The sequence below is a fragment of the Molothrus ater genome, chromosome 7, assembly GCF_012460135.2.
Source record: "Molothrus ater isolate BHLD 08-10-18 breed brown headed cowbird chromosome 7, BPBGC_Mater_1.1, whole genome shotgun sequence".
NCBI classification, from domain to species: domain Eukaryota; kingdom Metazoa; phylum Chordata; class Aves; order Passeriformes; family Icteridae; genus Molothrus; species Molothrus ater.
In genome coordinates this window covers 8,108,710-8,127,226 of record NC_050484.2, presented here as the reverse complement: position 1 = coordinate 8,127,226, position 18,517 = coordinate 8,108,710, and the positions used below count along the sequence as shown (strand labels likewise).

Here is an 18,517-nt window from a genome sequence, read left to right as displayed (position 1 = left end):
CTTGACCTGTTCAGAGTACCTGGCCAGAATTCCAGCATTAACAAAAAGCAACCACCAGTGAAAGGACATAGCTCTGGAAATGTAGGTTTCAAAATAAACATCAAAAAAATCAGGAAAAGGCTACATGACAGAAATTCATTCTGATTTCCTGTATGCTTTGCACAATGGAAATGACCAGAGAAGGTTTTCCAGGACAGCCTTCCCACACCTGAGGACTTATTTCAATGGCACTCCCACAGATAACCAATAAAACCCACCAGCACCACCATCATCTTGGTATTTCCATTTATTATGCTGTAAAAAGCAACACTATCTGGATTTTATTTCTTAAAATAAATAACTTTCATTTTCAGAACCAGTACAGCTCAAGTTTAGATTCATTCATGGGAAACTGCTAGAAATACATTCATCACTGTCTAGTCCCCACAATACAGAATCTAAAAGTCAAGATCAGCCCAGTCAGTTACAATGACCAGAAGTACACTGCCAGTAAGTATAGTCACGGATAGTCCAGCTCTGAAGCAAAAAATCTGGTACAATACAGTTTGTTCACAAAGGCTAATTAATGCTAAGACTAGCACAATATTTCTGAGTACAAAGCATTAAGTTAGCTGAACGATTTTAGGTTGTGATACAGAAGAAACATATATGACATAAAAACAAAGGAGTGGGGGGAATCTTCTTTGGAGCATAAGGAAGTCAGCGTTGGATAAGATAACCAAAAGCTATTTACTGGAAAATCTACATGTCAGTGTCATGAATGAGAAACAGCCAAACCAATGTAGTACTGCATATATTTATATTTATAAAGAATGCCATGTCTAAGTAGCTGCATCGCTGAATTGGACATTACAAAATAATCCATCTTCTCACAATGAGAAAATACTAAAACTAACCAGCAAAAATGCACTGAAGCTAGGACTGGCTAAAAGCACTCGGTATGAAAGCATTAAGTTTAGGGACAGCCATGATCTTCAATGTTAGCTCAGTTACAATCCTTTTGGTTTTGGTTTGTTTATATCATGTGTACTATATAATATACCTGTGTTTAAAATGCCAGTTTGAACAACACAATGTCAGTTAAATAAAGCTACATCAGGTATTTTTCTGAGAAGCTACAGAATGTGTTGTAACAGGGGCAAAATAGGGAGGATTAGCACTGAAATCCATAATTTTGAACTAGGATCCATCTGAAAATATTCCTTTACACTGAAGCTCATAATTTTGTTGCCTTGTGCTACCCAGTGATGTGGCTCAACAAAGAGCCAGAGGCCATTTCATTTCGTTCTTGTTTACAACAGGGGTGGCCATGACACAGGATGTGAAGAGAGTGGGTTAAAAGCCTTCAGAAAAATAGCTGATCTTCAGAAGAACAAAGAAAAAAAAAAAAGAACAAGAAAAAAAAAAAAAAAAACAAAAACCAAACCCAACCAGCTCAAGAAGAGGAGGATTCTTAAGAAAAAGTGTTTGATAACCATGCCAGCCAGCTTCGAGATGCTGTTTGAGGGCTTTAGACTTTCAGACTCTTTCATGATGAAGACAGTCACTGCTTGTGATGAGTACCAAGCACTTTTCCATGTGGCTTGTCCTCCCTGCAGGGAGGCAGTATGGCATTTTGACAAGAGACTGTACAGGAACTTGAAAGGATTTATTCTCAACTATACTGACCTGCTGGGTCGCTCTGGAGAAGTTACTTCTCTCCAAGCCTTAGTGTCCTCATTGCTAAAGGAGGGTAATGTGGTTCAGATCATCTTTATAAAGTGCTTGGGCATTCTAGGAAGAATTTGGGCATGATTTCAGGAGATTTTGGTGCCAAAACACAGAAAATTTGACCTCTGAGATCTACTAATGACTTGTATGCTACGTGCTAGGATAAAAACCACCATATACACAATTCTCAAGCACAATCTCCTTTTCCATGTGCTAAATGATTCCTGCCTAAAACTTTTGTGCTAAAATCCTTGCCTACGTCCAACAACTGTAGTGTGTTGTGAGTATCTGAAGTGACTGCCCACTTCTGAGGCTTTGTGCCACACTACTGGCAGAAGCAACTGTACATGGGACAGGGAGCTGTGGCAATATTGGACTCTTGTGAACTACAAATACCTGCACCTACATTTTCCACAACAGGGCACGTGCCACGCTGGCTTCAGTGGCAAGACAATGAATGCCACCATTCACCACAAAAGGCATTTACTCAGTTGTGCTCCTGGTGCTGAACTCCTGTCCTACACCAGGGGAATCCCAGTGATGCAATATCCTGCTCCCTGGTTGATGGCAGTGCAAGAAGAGAACATAACCCAAAACCTGGCTTATCTCCTGCTCTGCTCCTGTTCTGATTGGCTCTATGCTCCTTAAAGCTGTTTCACTCCATCCGTGCTCCTTGCCACAAGCCTCAATGAGCTCAGATTGTATTTGGTTTGGTTCTTTGCCTTTCAAGCACTTCCATTGCCCTGGCTGGCTCCTGGTGCAGCCACCAGGAGGAAGCAGCCCCTGCCAGCCCCCCCAGGGGTAGTGCAAATACACCTGCAAGGAACACCTGCACGGAGTGGAAGCACCCACATTCCCTGGCCACAGGGAAGCACTTTAGCAGCTGAACGTGGAGAGAGAGGAGGGAGGCAAGACAAAGGGAACTGAGAGAAACGTTCCCAAGACACAAATCCCACTACACACCGCAGCTACACGTCACACTCCCCTACACCATTTGGTCAAACAAACCTTAAAACACATTCCCTGACAAGACTATCTCTAAGAACAAGCCTAGACCATTGACAAGTGTCACCTATATACTCTGTGATATTTATATTATGTAAACAAGGTTGTGTGGAATTCTTTTTTTCTATTTTTTCCCAAAGATAAGTGCAGATCCTTACTTAACACACCCAGCCTACATCTACATCAGCATCCTCAGCTTTCAAAAAACCTCACTGACGCTCATACCTGACAGTACTCTGGCTCATCCTGGCCATACTGGAAACAGAGGTCTAAAGAAACAAAAATTCAGCAGAAAAGTTCCTGACCACAGACTAGAGTTCACATAGAACACAAAAATAAATTAAGTAGTGCACAGTAAAGCCAACAACAGCTAAATATTTTTATACATCAATTATATGCAGCATGAGGTAATATTGCTCACATTATGGAGGGAGATTCTTAGTTGGTTTTGTTTCTTTTGAAGAGATTGGATTTGTCCTGTGCGTATAGAAACTCCTGTAACGTAACACTGAAGTAACAGAGACTTCTGTAAAATATATACCACTATCAGATAGAAACACACACGCTCTTCATTACTTATGCATACCACAATTAAATAGGTAAGTGATTTGATTCTTAGGATCTAGCTGAAGATGATTATAGCAAGCCATCCAGATTTTTATGAACCGTTCGGTTCTCTTTCCCGTCGTTGTTATCCTCTGACGGCGTGTATTGGGTCTGATACTCTTGAAGAATTTTAAAAACATCATGGTGTCCAAAATGTAAAGCTTCATCCATAGGAGTGTTGTTCCACCTACAAAAAGCAGCACAGAATTTTTAAGATCAGCATGTTAAGCGCAGAGCCAAAAAGCACCACAAATCAAGTTCTTTACATTCTGCACTAATGGCTTAGCACACAGACCCCATTCAGTTCAGTAACTGTGGAACTTCATTAAGCTGAGCATAACCTTTGAAATAATGGGTTTAGTGGCTCATTTTTCATTCCTGCTCAGTCTGCAGAACCTACAGAGAACCAGCAGGATCCCATTCCCCCGCTTCAGTGGCCTGGCTCAACACATTCCACTCTTATTTGACAGGCCCATCTCCTCACAGACACTAGGGAAGTGGTAGTGGAGCATCTTCCCTCCAAACCAGCAATAAAACCACTCACCTGTCTTTGGGGAAAGGATTCACTTTGCACGCTTCCAGCAGAAACTTAACAACATCCACGTGTCCTACAGGAAAAGCAGCTTTGTGAGGGTGTGTACTTCTATATATCCATTTATGTACAGACAAAAGCAGCTATGCACAGAGACAGCAAGGATGTGCTAAAGCACACAGACAGACAGACAGACAGACAGCAAATGCTGTGTGAGGAGACAGTACCTTCTGCAGCTGCCACATGCAGGGCTGTCCGTGAGTCGTAGTCTCTTTGCTCCATATCCATTCCTGACAGAGCAAACCTTAAAAACAAAATAAAATACAATAAAAGAGATTGCAGAGGCAAGTCTTAGGTAACTTGAAGCACATTACAAAACATCACCCTGCCACAAGAGGATGCAAGCAGCACCACGAGCACATCGTATCTTGGCTGATAATGAAAGGGGCTTGGCTTTGAAAACCAGCTTCGTGCCTTAAATTCCTTTCTGTTCTTTAGTTGTCACAAATAAAATTAAAACATCTTTGCAGAAAACATAACAGTCAACATGCCTGATCTAAAATGGTCCATGGACAAGCTAAGCCACATAAAGCAAAGTAAATTTATACCAGGTGAGAAAATCCCAGGAAGTCTCTCAAGTCTGAAAATCCTGAGCAGCATTAAGGGTTTGGGAGGGTTCTTGCTTCACACTATGATTCCTTGGGACAGCAGAGTTAAACTACACACCATAGATTTCCCCACCCACTAATTATATTTAGATATATTCTAGCCAAATTAATGCTTATTTAGTCGACTACCATTATTACCTTAAATTTTGCCAGATTCTCTTCCAGATTTCAAAAGCAAAGCTAGATGTCCTAACCAGTCCAATAACAATGTGCATTTTCCAACCTGAATTTTTGTGGCACTTTCAGAATTGAATATTAAAGCAGGTGAGAGCATAGACAGGATTTTCTGCCATTGCTATTAAAAAAAAGAAATTTTTTTACTGTGATCCAAAGAAATGGAACACAGTGGGAATCAGGATAGTGTGAGGGTACCTTTTTGATAGTTAGATTTGGGTCTTTTGGTTGGGTTTTGGGTGAACATATTCAATCTCTCATGCAAACTCAATGTCCCCAAACGAGACAAAGTGCATGTGCATGTTCCTAAATAAATAACAACAAATAAATAACAACAGCAGGAGCAAAACAAGCAGGATTCCTCCTATTCCCAAACCCCCAGTGGTTTTTACCTCCGGAGTGCAGACACGTCCCCTGTGTAGGCAGCAAACAGCAGATTTATCACAGACTTCACCTACAAAGAGAGATTAAATTCCAGTTCACTGATCTTCTTCCCTCAAGAAGAAAACCCAGTGGGGCCAGTTGGTCCAGTGCTTATGAACTTGTGAATTGTATCCCCTTGCCTGACCACATTCTGCAGCACAGCCTGCTTTGCTACCAGTACTGCAAGGTCTGTCTTTCCAAGGCTGAAGCCCTTAAGGACAGTAAAAGAACTAAAACCAATGAATTTCTGCTCTGTTGTGGTAAAAAAAAATGAGCCTTGTTCTATGGGCAAAGTGTGTTTCTCTCTTCAGTTGCCCAATGACACCAAGTATTGAATTGCACAGGCAGCATTGCTGCACAATTTATAAAACCATGAACTCCTCAAAAAGACAAATTCACTCTGGAAAAGTAGGATTATTTTTGTTATTAACTGCGAAGATTCGTAATGCCAGGAGAAATCTATGTCAGCAGACATAAATTTATTTAAATGTTACCCTTTTTTCTGTGTATACAGATTATCCTTGCATACATCTAATGTACACACTTTTGCTCAAAAAAAAAACCCATTTAAAGCAGTTCTGTTACATAACAAGCAAGGTTTCCAGGCAGATAAAGTTGGATCTTTTTAGATAAATATGGGCTTAAAGCATGACACAGGTAAAGTCTCTGCTAAGTAGTGCTTTTTCTCAGCTGTATTAATTATTCTAGTAAGAAATGATACTGTCAGGGTACACCAACCTTGTCCCATGCATATTTTTAATACATCCTGGCTATAACAACTCTGCAGGTTTTAACAAGTGCCAAAAATTACACACTAGATGCTTTTAAGTATCCACATCAGCTTCTTCCATAAACTGACATAGCCACTTCTAGGCACCATTTCCCAGTAATTTCCAGTAAACTTTCTAAATGCTGCTTTGCTTTTTGAGTCTATCAAGCTCTGTCGCTGCCACCAGCCAAGTAACAGAGAGAAAAGAGGGAGCTGATGCTGCACTGACCTTCTACAACAAGGAGGAGAAACAAGCAAAAGAGAAATCCCCACCCACAAGCAAGTCTCCCACAGATTTCTGCAAGAACACTGGCGTATTTTCACAGGGCCACAGAGTAGCCAACATCTGTGCCTCCTCTAAACCAAAGCCCTGGAGTTGCTTGTTGTTTTTTTACACCTCAAATATGCACTGAGGCAAAGAGAGACTGAAGGAGAAGGAGGCACAAAGGCCAGGATGGAAATGCAAAGGGGACCCAGAGCCACCCTCACTGCAGCACCCACAAACCCCTGCAGCCCCTTTGCAGTTTGCACTCTGGGGGCTGTAGGGTGCAGATCTGTAGGACTCCCTCCCCTCCCAGGGCTGTCCCTACACCTGACCGGCCCCAAAGGCTGCGCCCCTGGCTCAGGCTCCCTCAGCTCTGACCCCACACAACCTTCAGCTGTGGCAAACCTGACATCTCACCCCACACCCTCCTCTCCAGCCTTACAGAGGGCTGGCATGGAGTCATTCTACTCCCCCCACAAAGATCTCTTTGTGTAGGGTTTCTGCCACAAGCCAACCCAGTGAGCAGGGCTGCCAGGCAGGTCAGTGGGGCCTGCTCGGGAGGCAGATCCAGGCACCCCAGCTGAGCCCTCACGCCATGGCAGCTCCATGCCAGGGCTCAGCCCCTCGGGACGGAGCTGCTGGGAGCACCCAGGGCTGGGCTCTGCCGCGCAGGGTCACGGACACACGGACACACAGACACACGGACACACGGACACACGGACACACGGACACACAGACACACGGACACACAGACACACGGACACACAGACACACGGACTTGCATCAGCCAGGCCAGCTCAGGGCAGCAGCCACGCAAACGCCCTCCCTGGGCTTTCCACGGGGAGCACCACAGCCAGCCCGAACTGCCGAACCCTCTCACGGAGACAGCGGAGTGCAGGTGTGAAGGGGAATTTAGCTCGATAATCTCTGCGTTTCATCGAGATGAGTCAGGCATTCCAGGCTGGCTGCACTCCCATGGTCCTACAGGTGATGAATACTCCCCCTTTTCAGGGGCTGGGATGAGCAAAGGACACACTGTCTTAACACAAAAACCATTTCAGAGCTAACTGACCATTTTGGCTGGGCTTCTTGATGTTTCTGGGAAATGCAAATATATATTAAAGTAATAAAATAAAAATAGCGCATTCCTTGCTTCAAAAAACAACTTTCCAAGTGCAGGCAGAACCCAGAATCCTGATTCAGCTGAACATTTTGCTAAAAAGTGATTTTTGTTTTCTATAAACATGTGACAGAATGTAATTTGGAGATTCCTGAGGCTTTGTAACACAATCACCTTAGATTACATCTCTCAGCAGTCTGGGAGAGGTCAAAGCTGCTCCTTCCTTAAGATAAAGTAAAATCAAAGGTTACTTTACTTTAAAACTGAACTTCTTGATAGATCAAAACAAAAACAAATACTAGTCCAGACAAAAAGATCTCTGCTTGTTTACCTCAGAAGGAAATTTGTTCTGTGTCCAATATTAAAAGTAATGGGATACAAAAAGCAGGAGAAACACAGCAAATTCAGCGGGACAATTATTAGCAGAGTAATTATCCAAAGCTGGTCAAAGGTGAACTCAAACTAGAATAAGCCAAGTGTGGCCATCATAGCTGAAAAAATCCTTTTTGGACAACTTCCTCCTGCTCCTAAGAGAGACTTCAATGATTTTATGGGAGAATTAGACTGGATTTGCTACCAACAAAACACACCCTGACCCCATAACTGCACCCTACTGTGACAGCAGCATAGACCAGGCCAAAAAATTAACAAACTTCCTAAGGTATGAAAAGAAACTGCTAGGAAGGCAGCCATGAAAAAAAGAAGTTTTACTGAGTTCACGTAAAAAGTGAATTCAATAAAATTTAGGAAACTGCAAATACAAAATACATTTTGAACTCAAAGTAAGAATATACCATCTCCACAAGCATCTCATGGGTCTTCCTCAGCTTTCAAGAGGATATTAATCAAAGCAGCATATATACTAAATCATTATGTAAGAGGTTGTCATTTACAGTGAGAAAAACTTTACTAAGTGAACAGCACTTGCTGCCATAAGCTTTGTATCTGTGCAGAATCTCACTTAGGCTGCCACAAAGTCAAGTTCAAATTCTCTACCCAAAAGTCACAGTACTAGTTTGAAATAACAGGTTCATTGCAAAAAAAAAAAAAAAAAAATAAAGCAAAAGGCAAAAGAAACTCTGAAGTGGCAGCAGCAAACATACGATTTTGGGGAGAAAAAAAATAGTGAACATGACAGATGAGCTCTACCCCTTCAAACTAAGTAGGGCACAAGGCAACTAATTTAAGTGGTGAGAAACTCACTGGCAGAGTCTCTAAACAAGTGGTTCATGAACATTCAGTGTTGGTGTTCTGATAACTGCACTGGTGAACACAAGCTTCCCTAATGTTTAGAAACACAAAGTTTGTTTTTCACAACCTTTTCCTACTGCATGTGGAAAAGGTTCCCTAACAGTGAAAATGCAATAGAAGGAGAAGGGATGGAGTCCCTTTGCTTTCTAGGAGCTGGATGGATCTCACACTGCCATACAGCTGCATGGCAGGACCAAACCCAGAGCAGAAACTGCTGCACCTTTTGTGAAACAAGAGGGAAAACCTGCAAGCACTGAAGCACAGGGACTTGGCAGCTCTCCTCTCACCACACCAACAGCACAGAGCACTGCTCACTCAGCTACAATGAGACCCTCTCTGTTCTGCACTCTTTCCTCAGCACTGGGTTTAATCTTCATCATCCAGGCAGTGAACCCAGTAAGGAGAGGTTCCTCAGAAATACTCATGTCACTCAATGGTAGAAATCAGAAACACAGTTTCACTGTCAGGTTAGGAGGTGTTAGAGGTCTTGGACTCAGGTGGACAAAGCTATGAAGGATCCAAGTCCTGCTTCATATCAGAGGTGGCCAAGTGACCAATGTCTCCAGAGGTACCTCTCCAATAAATGGCTCTGTGAGTGTGGGTCAGCATGTGAGCAGCTCAAGAAAGAAAAATCAAGACTGCTGCTGCTCAAGAACTGCACTGAGGTCAAGCTAAAGCAAGGAAACAGCCAGAGTTGAGAGCAGCAGGAAGTCACAGCACTGCAGCAGATACTTCAGATAAACACAGGGGATGAAAAGGCAAAAAATGAAAGAGCAAAAACACCATTCCAAAACCCAAATGGACAAACTGAGTGAGCCACAAAGCCAGTTACAAAGTGAAACTCAGTGTCAAAGTGACTCCTAGTCCAAAGCTTTCCTGTGGCAGTTATTTTGCACATCTCCAGCCTGGTTATGGTGACAGTTTCAGAAAAGCTTCCCTCAAGCAGCAGTGCTGACGTGAGCAGATGCACAGGGACAGAGGAACTGCAGAGGGGAGCACGTGGCCCAGCACACAGCAAGTGCATGGCTGTGCTCCCCTTCTCTGCAAGCACAAAGAAAGGACTTGGGCATGACAGGAGAGCCTCAGGGCTGGTTTTCAATATCTCAGTGTACCAACAGGAAAAACTAAATTAAAAAAAAAAAGTTTAACTTCAGTATAAATATGCTGAAGTTATTGCAAGTGAAATTTCAACAACATCTAACTGATCTGAAAGGCTTGGCTGGAATGTGGGAATTGCCTTGGTGGAGTATTTGTAACAAAACAGCCTTTCCTACCTGAGCTTCACACCCATATCCAGACTTATTTAAATAATCTTACTATGACTAACAGCAAATGCCCACACAAGACTGAGATAGAATCGCTCCTCTTTCAACAGAGACCAGGGTAGAGGACTTTGTTAAACTGAAGACAAGGGTGTCCACCACTGCATGGCTCTAATGCCATGCACAGAAGACCTCTCCAAACACTTCAGAGACAGCACCCTGACATTGTTATTGGCACTAAGATGGGAAACTGAGGCCCAGAGATGGAAATGAACTGCTACAGCCTCGTGGTGAAGGGAGAGCGGCCTGACACCTTCTGCCCACTGCCTTCATCATTAATGCAGAACAGCCAAACCTCGAGGAGGAGCCCAGCCCGAGCAGCTGAGCACACTGCTCTGTCCCTGCCCACGTGTCCCTGTCACCACAGGGCTCTGTCCTGCTCTGCCATGGCTGCAATGCCTCCAGCACGGCAGGGAGAGCCTTGCCCCGCACTGCACTTGGGTCAGGAGAGAAAAGCCAAACAGCTGTGCATGTACAAAAAGCAAATCCTTCAGGAAAAATTAATTTAGCTCAAAGCTGGATTAATTCCATGAGAAGCTCTTAGCTAAAAAGGTCAGTGAATCTGGATTTTAATTTCCTACCATGTCCTGCTTCCTGAGAATGCTCCGCCCTCTATAATTTCTTTGAAAATGTTACAGAATTAACATTCTGAACAAAAAAGTATTGCTTCCAACTTTATGTTTCTCCAGGTGGCTGAGCAATATATTCAAGCTCTATAGTTTATAGTAGTACTGCTCAAGGCAAGCCAAACAAGGATAAATAAACAACTCCCCTAAACTTTCCAACACTCTTTCCATGATATTTAGGGATAACCACAGGTTAGCCTTCTGAAGAGATGTTCAAAATATTGAGAAAAACCAGTGTGAATGGGTATTGCTTCTCAGGAACTTTGCTGTATCTGAATTTTACTGTGCACCAGACCAAGTGTGCTGACAGGAGACTTTCAAATACAACAAGAGGAGTTAAAAAGAGAGAGCAGAGCTAGTTGAGAGAACACGTGCACCACACTCTTCTCTCACATCCTATTTTTTGTGCTTAAAATGGGATGCAACGCTTCCTCTCAGGGAACCCTGTCCTTCTGGCCAACTGGCTTGAAGAACAGAGTTAAAAACGCTCCCCTGCGTGGCACAGAGGTGCAGAGATAAACTGGGATTTAAATTTCAGCACCTAATGACATGTGACTGTCACACCAACCCCAGGGCCTGATGCACTGGGACCTCAGAACGGGTCCCAGCTAAGCAGGGCTCTGGGTTATGTCCCCCCAGGCTCCTGAGGAGGCTCCCAGCCCTAGGAGAGCTGCACAGCATTTGGAATGCACTCCTGCAGCTCTCCACCAAGGAATCACTGAATCAGGAGGTTGGAAGAGACCTCTAAGATCATTGAGTCCAACCTATGCCCTAACACCTCAACTAGGCTACAGCACCAAGTGCCATGTCCAGTCTTTTTTTAAACACATCCAGAGATGGTGATTCTACCACTTCCCTGGGAAGAGCATTCCAGCACTTGAGTATTCTTTCAGTGAAAATTTTTTTCCTAATATCCAGCCAGCCCAGCTCTGTCTGGAAGTGTCCCCAAGGCACACTTCTCCATGCCATTAACCCCCACAGTGCTGGGCACAGCTGATCTGCACCTGTGACAGCCTGGCTGCCTCCCTGGGCCACCTGCACCGAGGGTGACACAGCAAAGCTCCACAGGGAAAATCCATCAGGTGGCATTTCCAAACTGCACATCCCAGCAGCACGCTGCTCCCTCGGGCCAGGAGGCTCCGTGCTGTCCCACCCTGCGTGGCAGGGGACACAGGAGCCTTGCACACGCCCAGCTCTCCACCCATTGTTCCCAGCACACGGCCAGGCTAATCCGGCTCAGCGCGGCATTAGCTCGGGAGGCAGAAAATAGATGGATAAGCTGCCCAAGGTGAGCACCCGTGCAGTGAACAGGGATTAATGCTCCACAGAGGGACTCTGCCTCTCCTCATCCTCTGCAAACAGCCAGGGACTGACAAGGAGGGCAGGAGCGAGGAGTTTACATGAGCCACGAGTGATTTAAAGTAATAAAAGCTCCAAAGTCAACAGGAATTCACTGTCACAGTAGCACTGTTCAGCTGCTTTTCCTAAAGCTGATCCCCTGATGAGGGTCACCACCAAAAGGCAATCCCTCCTCCTGCTCTTTGGAAGAACTGTGGATTTTTGGATGCTTATTTTATCAATGAGAAACAATCCCTGAAACCCAAGATGCTAATATAAACTCTGAAACAGCAGTGCTGACCTACAGATACCATGAAAAGCAAACCTAGAGCACAAAGCAAACCATTTAGTCATCCAGTTTTTACACACTGAACTTGTAACTCACCTATGCTGGAGCACAGCCTTTAGATGGCTTTTTCCTTGCATGGAGGGTTTCAAAATAAAGTAAAAACAAACAGAAAAAAAAACCCCTGAAACCTGCACGAAATGGATTTTGGCATTTCAACTCTGAAACTAGAACGCAAGTAGCCCCTAAAAGGACAAAAATAAACCAGGGATGGATCTGAGACTAGAACACAGGTATCTACATGCTCAGACATTAGACATGATCACTTATTTTACAAATAGGCCAGTTTTGCATTTACATTTAATTTTCAATAACATGGAATCTACTCTCCAGTGTCCACATACAAGGCTATTGTTGGGGAAAAAATCCAGATCTAAAAGAGATAGCCATAGTCTTCCCTTAAAATACCATTGTTCAATATGAAGGTAAGTTGCACTTCATAGGGGAAGAAATCTCAGTCAAAAGCCTGTTTTTGCAATTGAGCTTCTGCTTTGTTTCTCATGAAATGAAGTGGAACTTACTACCTAAGAGTAAGTAAAGCACATATTTTACAAAGTCAAAACTGAGACTGAACTACAGACGAATACCCAACCAACCTCACCCCTCCAAGCCCAGCCAAGCATCATCTCCATTTCACCTGCCCTGTCTGCCCCACTCCAGTGCCAGCTGCCTGCCAGGACACAACTCCCAGACTAAGTGCCATTTTTATTCACTAAATGAATCCCAGAACAATTCAGGTGCCCACCCAGGGGAGGACTGGCTCTGAAGTGGTCTCAGAGCTTGCTAGTGAGGTTATGTCCATGAATATTTTTAGGGATGGACAGTCCTTGAAGGCACTCGAAGCAACCTCTGGATTAAGCCTCAACATTACCTTATTCTACAGAAAATTCCACAAAAATAGGCAATTTCTCTAAATAATTTCCTGGAGCACACAAAAGTGAGGCTTTCAGTAAGTGATCAAATGATGTCACAGAGCTCTACAACACCTACTGCCTCTGACAGAGCCTCCTGCCCTGACTTCAAACAAACACAAGGGTCTTAAGAAGTTATAAACTTAGAATTCTCTGGGAGAGCCTTTCTTCCCACTGCACTATAAATAATTAGAAGATGTGTCAATAAATTAATGCATATCCCTTCACACATTAAAATATTGATACATTTGAAAATACAGACAAGGTTAATTCCATAAAACTTGCATTTTTCCTTGACAACTTCCACCACCTCTTTAGGCTATTTTCTGCACTACTGATCCTTGTTTCCTCATGTAATGTGACGAAAGTGCAAAAATAACTTTAGAATCTGCTCTGCCATGTTTTAAAACTGACACAGGAAACAAGACTTTGTCAGTTTTTTTCCCCAGTTCCTTTTCTAACCCTTTGACTATCCTTTCTTTTCCTCTAGATGGTGCAAGGTCCTCCCTGTTCACAGCTGGGGACAGAGGACGATACCCAGCTCCTTCAGTTTTACCAGCCGTGGGTGCAGTGTTTATTTTTGGACTCAAAGCTGCCATAAGTGACTTTCAAAGCTGCTACCACAGAGTTTATTTCTGGAGTCTCCAGAAATTAATTCCCTGGTGGAATTAACTTGAAATGCCATTTGCACAGCAATTATCCATATAGTTTGTGCTGTTGGTATCAAGCTAACAGACTAACAAAACACTTATTTATTCCTCACTCCAGTTTCCAGCAGCCCTGCTCAAACACAACCCATGCATGTACTGAAATACTGAAAGCTGCTTCTCCCATGAGTGATGTCTAGACTGCAGGCACACAAGAGCCTGTATTTTCATGTATCCAAACACAAAGCAGCTCTAAACCAACTGTGCTGCCAGCGCTGCAAAACCCTCAGGCAAGCTAGCACACTGGTTAGTTATTACTTTTATTTAAAGCTGGGCAAATCCCAGTAGGTATTTAAATATCTTCTTGCAATTCAACTACTCACATTGTTTCAAATCCTAGCTGGTGGAACACTGACAATAAAAAAATTTCAATGGTCCTAAGTGTCTGTTTAAAACCCAAAAACAGAGCAAGGAGTTTTGACTAGGTTCAGTTCATGAACATTGAAACAAGCCTGTACCAGTAGCTCAATCTTGGAGCTTGTCACAGAATCTGTGCATGTAGCTGAATGTAAGAAATAATTAAACCAAATGTACACATCCAAGGTTTGTCTTGACACCAGGACCTTTTCTTCAACCTAAGAACAACTGTCAGATTGCTCCACTAGCAAACAGATGGGCTAAGGCCACTAAAGGAGGGAAGGCTGAGCAGAGGTGATTTGTTCCCCTCTTCCATCTACTGGTATCAAATGGATTTCCATCATTCATAGTTCCCTCTGATTCAAGCCTTTTCAAGGTAAGTACTGGATTATGCCACCCAGAATTGCAAATAATTAGAGTATTGAAACCATATATTACAGTAAACTGCATTTCTTCATCCATCTCTGCCTGAAGCCTTTTTTTTTGTCAAAATACTTCAAATTAATGGATGTATTCATAAGCATCTAAAAATGATATTTACTAAAAATGAGCACAATATCATAAGAGTTTGTCCCTTTTTTTCTTCTCTGTTACTGTTCTAGTTTGCATAAAATTTAAAAACTTAAGGACAGAGGAAACAGTAACAAAGAGCAGGTGCTTTTCCTCCAATCACATTTGGAACCATGAAAGACAGAATTCATTTCTTCCAGCACCACCCCTGTGCTCATAAGATGGCCATCAAGTGGACACAAATTTCTGGAAGGAGTCTGTAACACCTATATTCCTCAAAACAGCATCTCTCTACCTGTGAAATCACCCTAAACAGTATCAGGCAGGAGGTGCAAGTTCTTCCAACTGTCCAAAAATATTCTTTGACTTATACAGAATAAAGAGTCACAGACAGGACTGAGCTCAGTTCTACCACTAATTCAGCCAGTGCATGCTCAGAGATTATTACATTTAATTATTCTAATTTTTAAATGAGATTTAGAATCCTGTAAATGAAATTTGAAATAATCTATGTTTCCAATACAGTTTGTGATTCCATAGGTACAGGCTGCTTCGTGCTAGGTTTGGTTTTACTCAAGTGCCTGAAATACAGAACAGCCCTTGATGATGACAAGCCATGGAAGCAGAAACCTTGTTTCATGGCAACACACACAGGGAATGTGTAATGCCTTGTTATTTACAGTTCTGACTATTGATTCATTCTGAAGTATTAGTAAACTGATGCTGTTTAAATTACAGATAAGACTATTTAATCATGACGAATTAAGGGTTAAGTAATTAAACAAAATGTTTACTAGAATAAGTGAAACATCTACTTACCTTCTGCAACTGAGATTCCTTCACAAAGACCATGCCCATCTATTCCACTCCTGAGATGTGCAAACCCCACAGGCTGAGACAAGCTGGAACATTGGCCAGCCACGTTCCTCAACTGCCCCACTCCCACCTCTGCCTCCCCTGACGGAGGCAGAAGAAACAACCATTCACTAATCCTGATCTCCAGAGGTGGAGGGTGGGTGACACAAAGCAAACTGCACACAAGCCTCTCCCCCAGGAATCAAGGCATACCAATCAATTTTACTAGAAAATATTACATAGTATCATAAGAATGTCCAGGGTGAGTGGATGGGGCAGTTTCTCCTTTCCAGTGCCATCATCAGGAACAGGACACCAGGAAATGTTGTGGGAAGCAGACTGGGTTTGTATTTCCCCTTTCTAGCAGATAAAACCAATACTAACGATGAACTAGGTTCCAGGGGTACAGAGAAAAAAAAACCCACAGTAATCAGAGCCACTGACTCCATCACTATTAGATTACAGGATCCCAGGAACAGATGCTTCTTTAGTTGGAAGACACTTCCAGGAAAAAAAAGCCTGATATGAAGCATCAAGAACAGGTACTAGGATGGACCCAGCCAATACTGCTGTCACAGATACCCCTGAATAACAGATCATCCTAAATTTTTCAAGACAGAAGGTCTTACAGTACCTAAAGCTGAAGCTTCACCAGTGCTCAGATGACAATATTGTGCCTGGAGAGCTCCCCTGCCCCTTCCCATGTGTGCCTGGACAAACAGATGAGCCTGGCAGAAGAGGAGCTGATCTCAAGAGCTACTCACTAACCATTTCTTCTTATGTCTTATCCTTTGCTTAACACCCACGTTGGTATGAGTATATCCATCCCATCCCTTTATTTTGGGGATAATTATGTTGATTTCAGAAGGTACAAATACTGGGAAGAAGAGAGAAAACTGAGCACCAAAGCTGCCTTCAGTAGATTACAGTGAGCATGGCCATGCTTGCCTTCACCTGCTGTTTCCAATTTCTTCTGGTACCAATGAATTAACACACTTTTTGCTTTTGGAAACAACAGAATTAAGCACATCACTGAAAAGACACCCAAAACATTGAGAATTGAATTATTCTTCACTAGACTTAAGAGCTAGGTTGGCTAATTCCACTTTGTTTGGTTTTTTTAAGAAGATCTTTCATGGACTTTCATAAACTCATATATTGTGCCAGCAAGAGAAGTTCTTGAACACCTAATAAAGAAAACCAAATTAGAATAGCAGTAGTGAATAACAGTGGGTCAGGCAGTTCCACAGAACTGCAAATTAACAAGAGGGAGTCATAGAAAAACCCAGCCTGGCTCCTGTCCTGGATGACCAGAAGTGTTACTGCTGCATTGTTGGCCATGAACAGTATGACAAAGGAATGGTGGCCAAATTAATCCTTTCAACAAAAAGTTCACTAGATCAAGTGAAAGATCTAAAGCATGAAGGCTTCCACCCTTCAAGATGAAGACCAAGCAAATTTTCATTTCTAGGTGGCATGCATTTGCCATCAGCAGCTTGGATGGAAATGCTTCAGTGATGCCACCAATGTCCAAAGCATCCAAGTTTTGTAAGAAAATGACCATTTTAAAGAGTTTAACTTACTCCACACTGTGAAACATTTTCAGGATTTCTCATCAGCAAGAAAACATTTTGTCAGTAAATAATGATGGCTGGAAGTTCAAAAATAGTAAAACAATTTTTGCAGTCAACTATCACAGAAATGTTATACCTACTTTGGTGGCTCCTTTTCAGCCTTTTCAAAGACTAAACCCCTGCTAACAGTTCTGCAACAAAGAGCATTGGGAATATACAGAGAAACCTTAAAAAGGGGAATGAATGCTAAGCCATTGATCCTGGATGCAGGGGAAAATAACAAGAGCCTTTGAAGTAACGGATATAAACATCACTAACAGTGCAAGATTTGGGACCAAAGGACTGGGATCAACGCTGTCACATGAATCCAGTGGAATGCTGATGGGTGTTTTAGTGACAGAGCTGTGTTAAGCAGACAGGACAAAAGGATGTCTGCTTTTTCAAGGACCTATTGACACCATTGATACCCACACAACAGAGCAGAGTGGGGCAATGCTCCTGCTTCCCAGCCTGTAAGCACTTCACAATTTGTGGATGACAGTTTACTTCTAAATAAAGGGCTTGGAACTGGAATTATAGCCAAAGGAAAGGACTTTGCTCTGGAAGGACACAGGGCACCTGCACTACCAACAGACTGACTCCACCCTACAGGCTGAAAGCAGAATGGGGAAATCTCACCAGATGCTTGCTCTCTACTCTTGATGAGAAGGCTCTTTCTAAATACTAGGATCAAGTTTCTATAAGTCTCCTTATTTTTAGGCTATGTATTCCATACCTTGTATTGAAAGGTAAGTTTTCCTTGGATTGAAAATATTTATTAGCCGAAATAAATCTTTTTCCTCCCTGCTTTTATCTTTAAACACTGCAAACAGTCATATGACTCCCCAGCAGCCTTGGCATATGGAATAAAACATACTCAGCTGTTTTAGCCTGCTTTCCTATATTCTCAATCATAACTGTTAATCCTGCTCTGCAATGGCATGAGTGGGGATTTCTTAAAACATGTTTAATCAAAACAGTTTATTCTCAGATCAAGATTACATTTTAATTATTTCGTTTGCAATAATTACAGGCTGGAGAATTTTATGAGAGAGGTCCTTGAAAAGAAGTGTGAAATGTACTTTCCATTCAGAAAGTAAAAGCTACACATATAACCAAAAGCAGGTCTATGAGTCCAAAAAAACCCCTGTTTATTGCATGAGTAATTCCTGAACAAACAATAAAGTTGCCTGCCTCAAGGAAAAAGCTGGGCTAGTGAATGACATCAACAGGAAATGAGTAACATTATCTCTTCCTATCACTCCACTTGTGCTCTCAGTTCATTGTTTTGACAAGTGCTCTGATCACAAGGGGTCCTAACAGAACCATGCCATCCCTCAGCAAATAGCACACTTCCACGTCTGCATTCAGCCTGTTGGGCTTCAATAGAGAAATAAAGGGAATATGGC

The 18,517-nt window shown here is 42.7% G+C and overlaps 1 protein-coding gene across 1 annotated transcript in view; it reads right to left on the bottom strand.

Moving 5' to 3' along the window:
• Positions 1-271: 271 nt before the first annotated feature.
• GLS (glutaminase) overlaps positions 272-18,517 on the bottom strand; it is a 59,760-nt gene continuing 41,514 nt past the window's right edge. Inside the window, exons 15-18 of the mRNA XM_036386695.2 lie at positions 5,088-5,149; positions 4,081-4,157; positions 3,866-3,929; positions 272-3,508 (exon numbers count right to left, since the gene is read on the bottom strand). Coding sequence (XP_036242588.1) covers positions 3,352-3,508; positions 3,866-3,929; positions 4,081-4,157; positions 5,088-5,149 — 360 coding nt within the window. The 3' untranslated portion in view covers positions 272-3,351. The remainder of the gene's footprint in view (positions 3,509-3,865; positions 3,930-4,080; positions 4,158-5,087; positions 5,150-18,517) is intronic.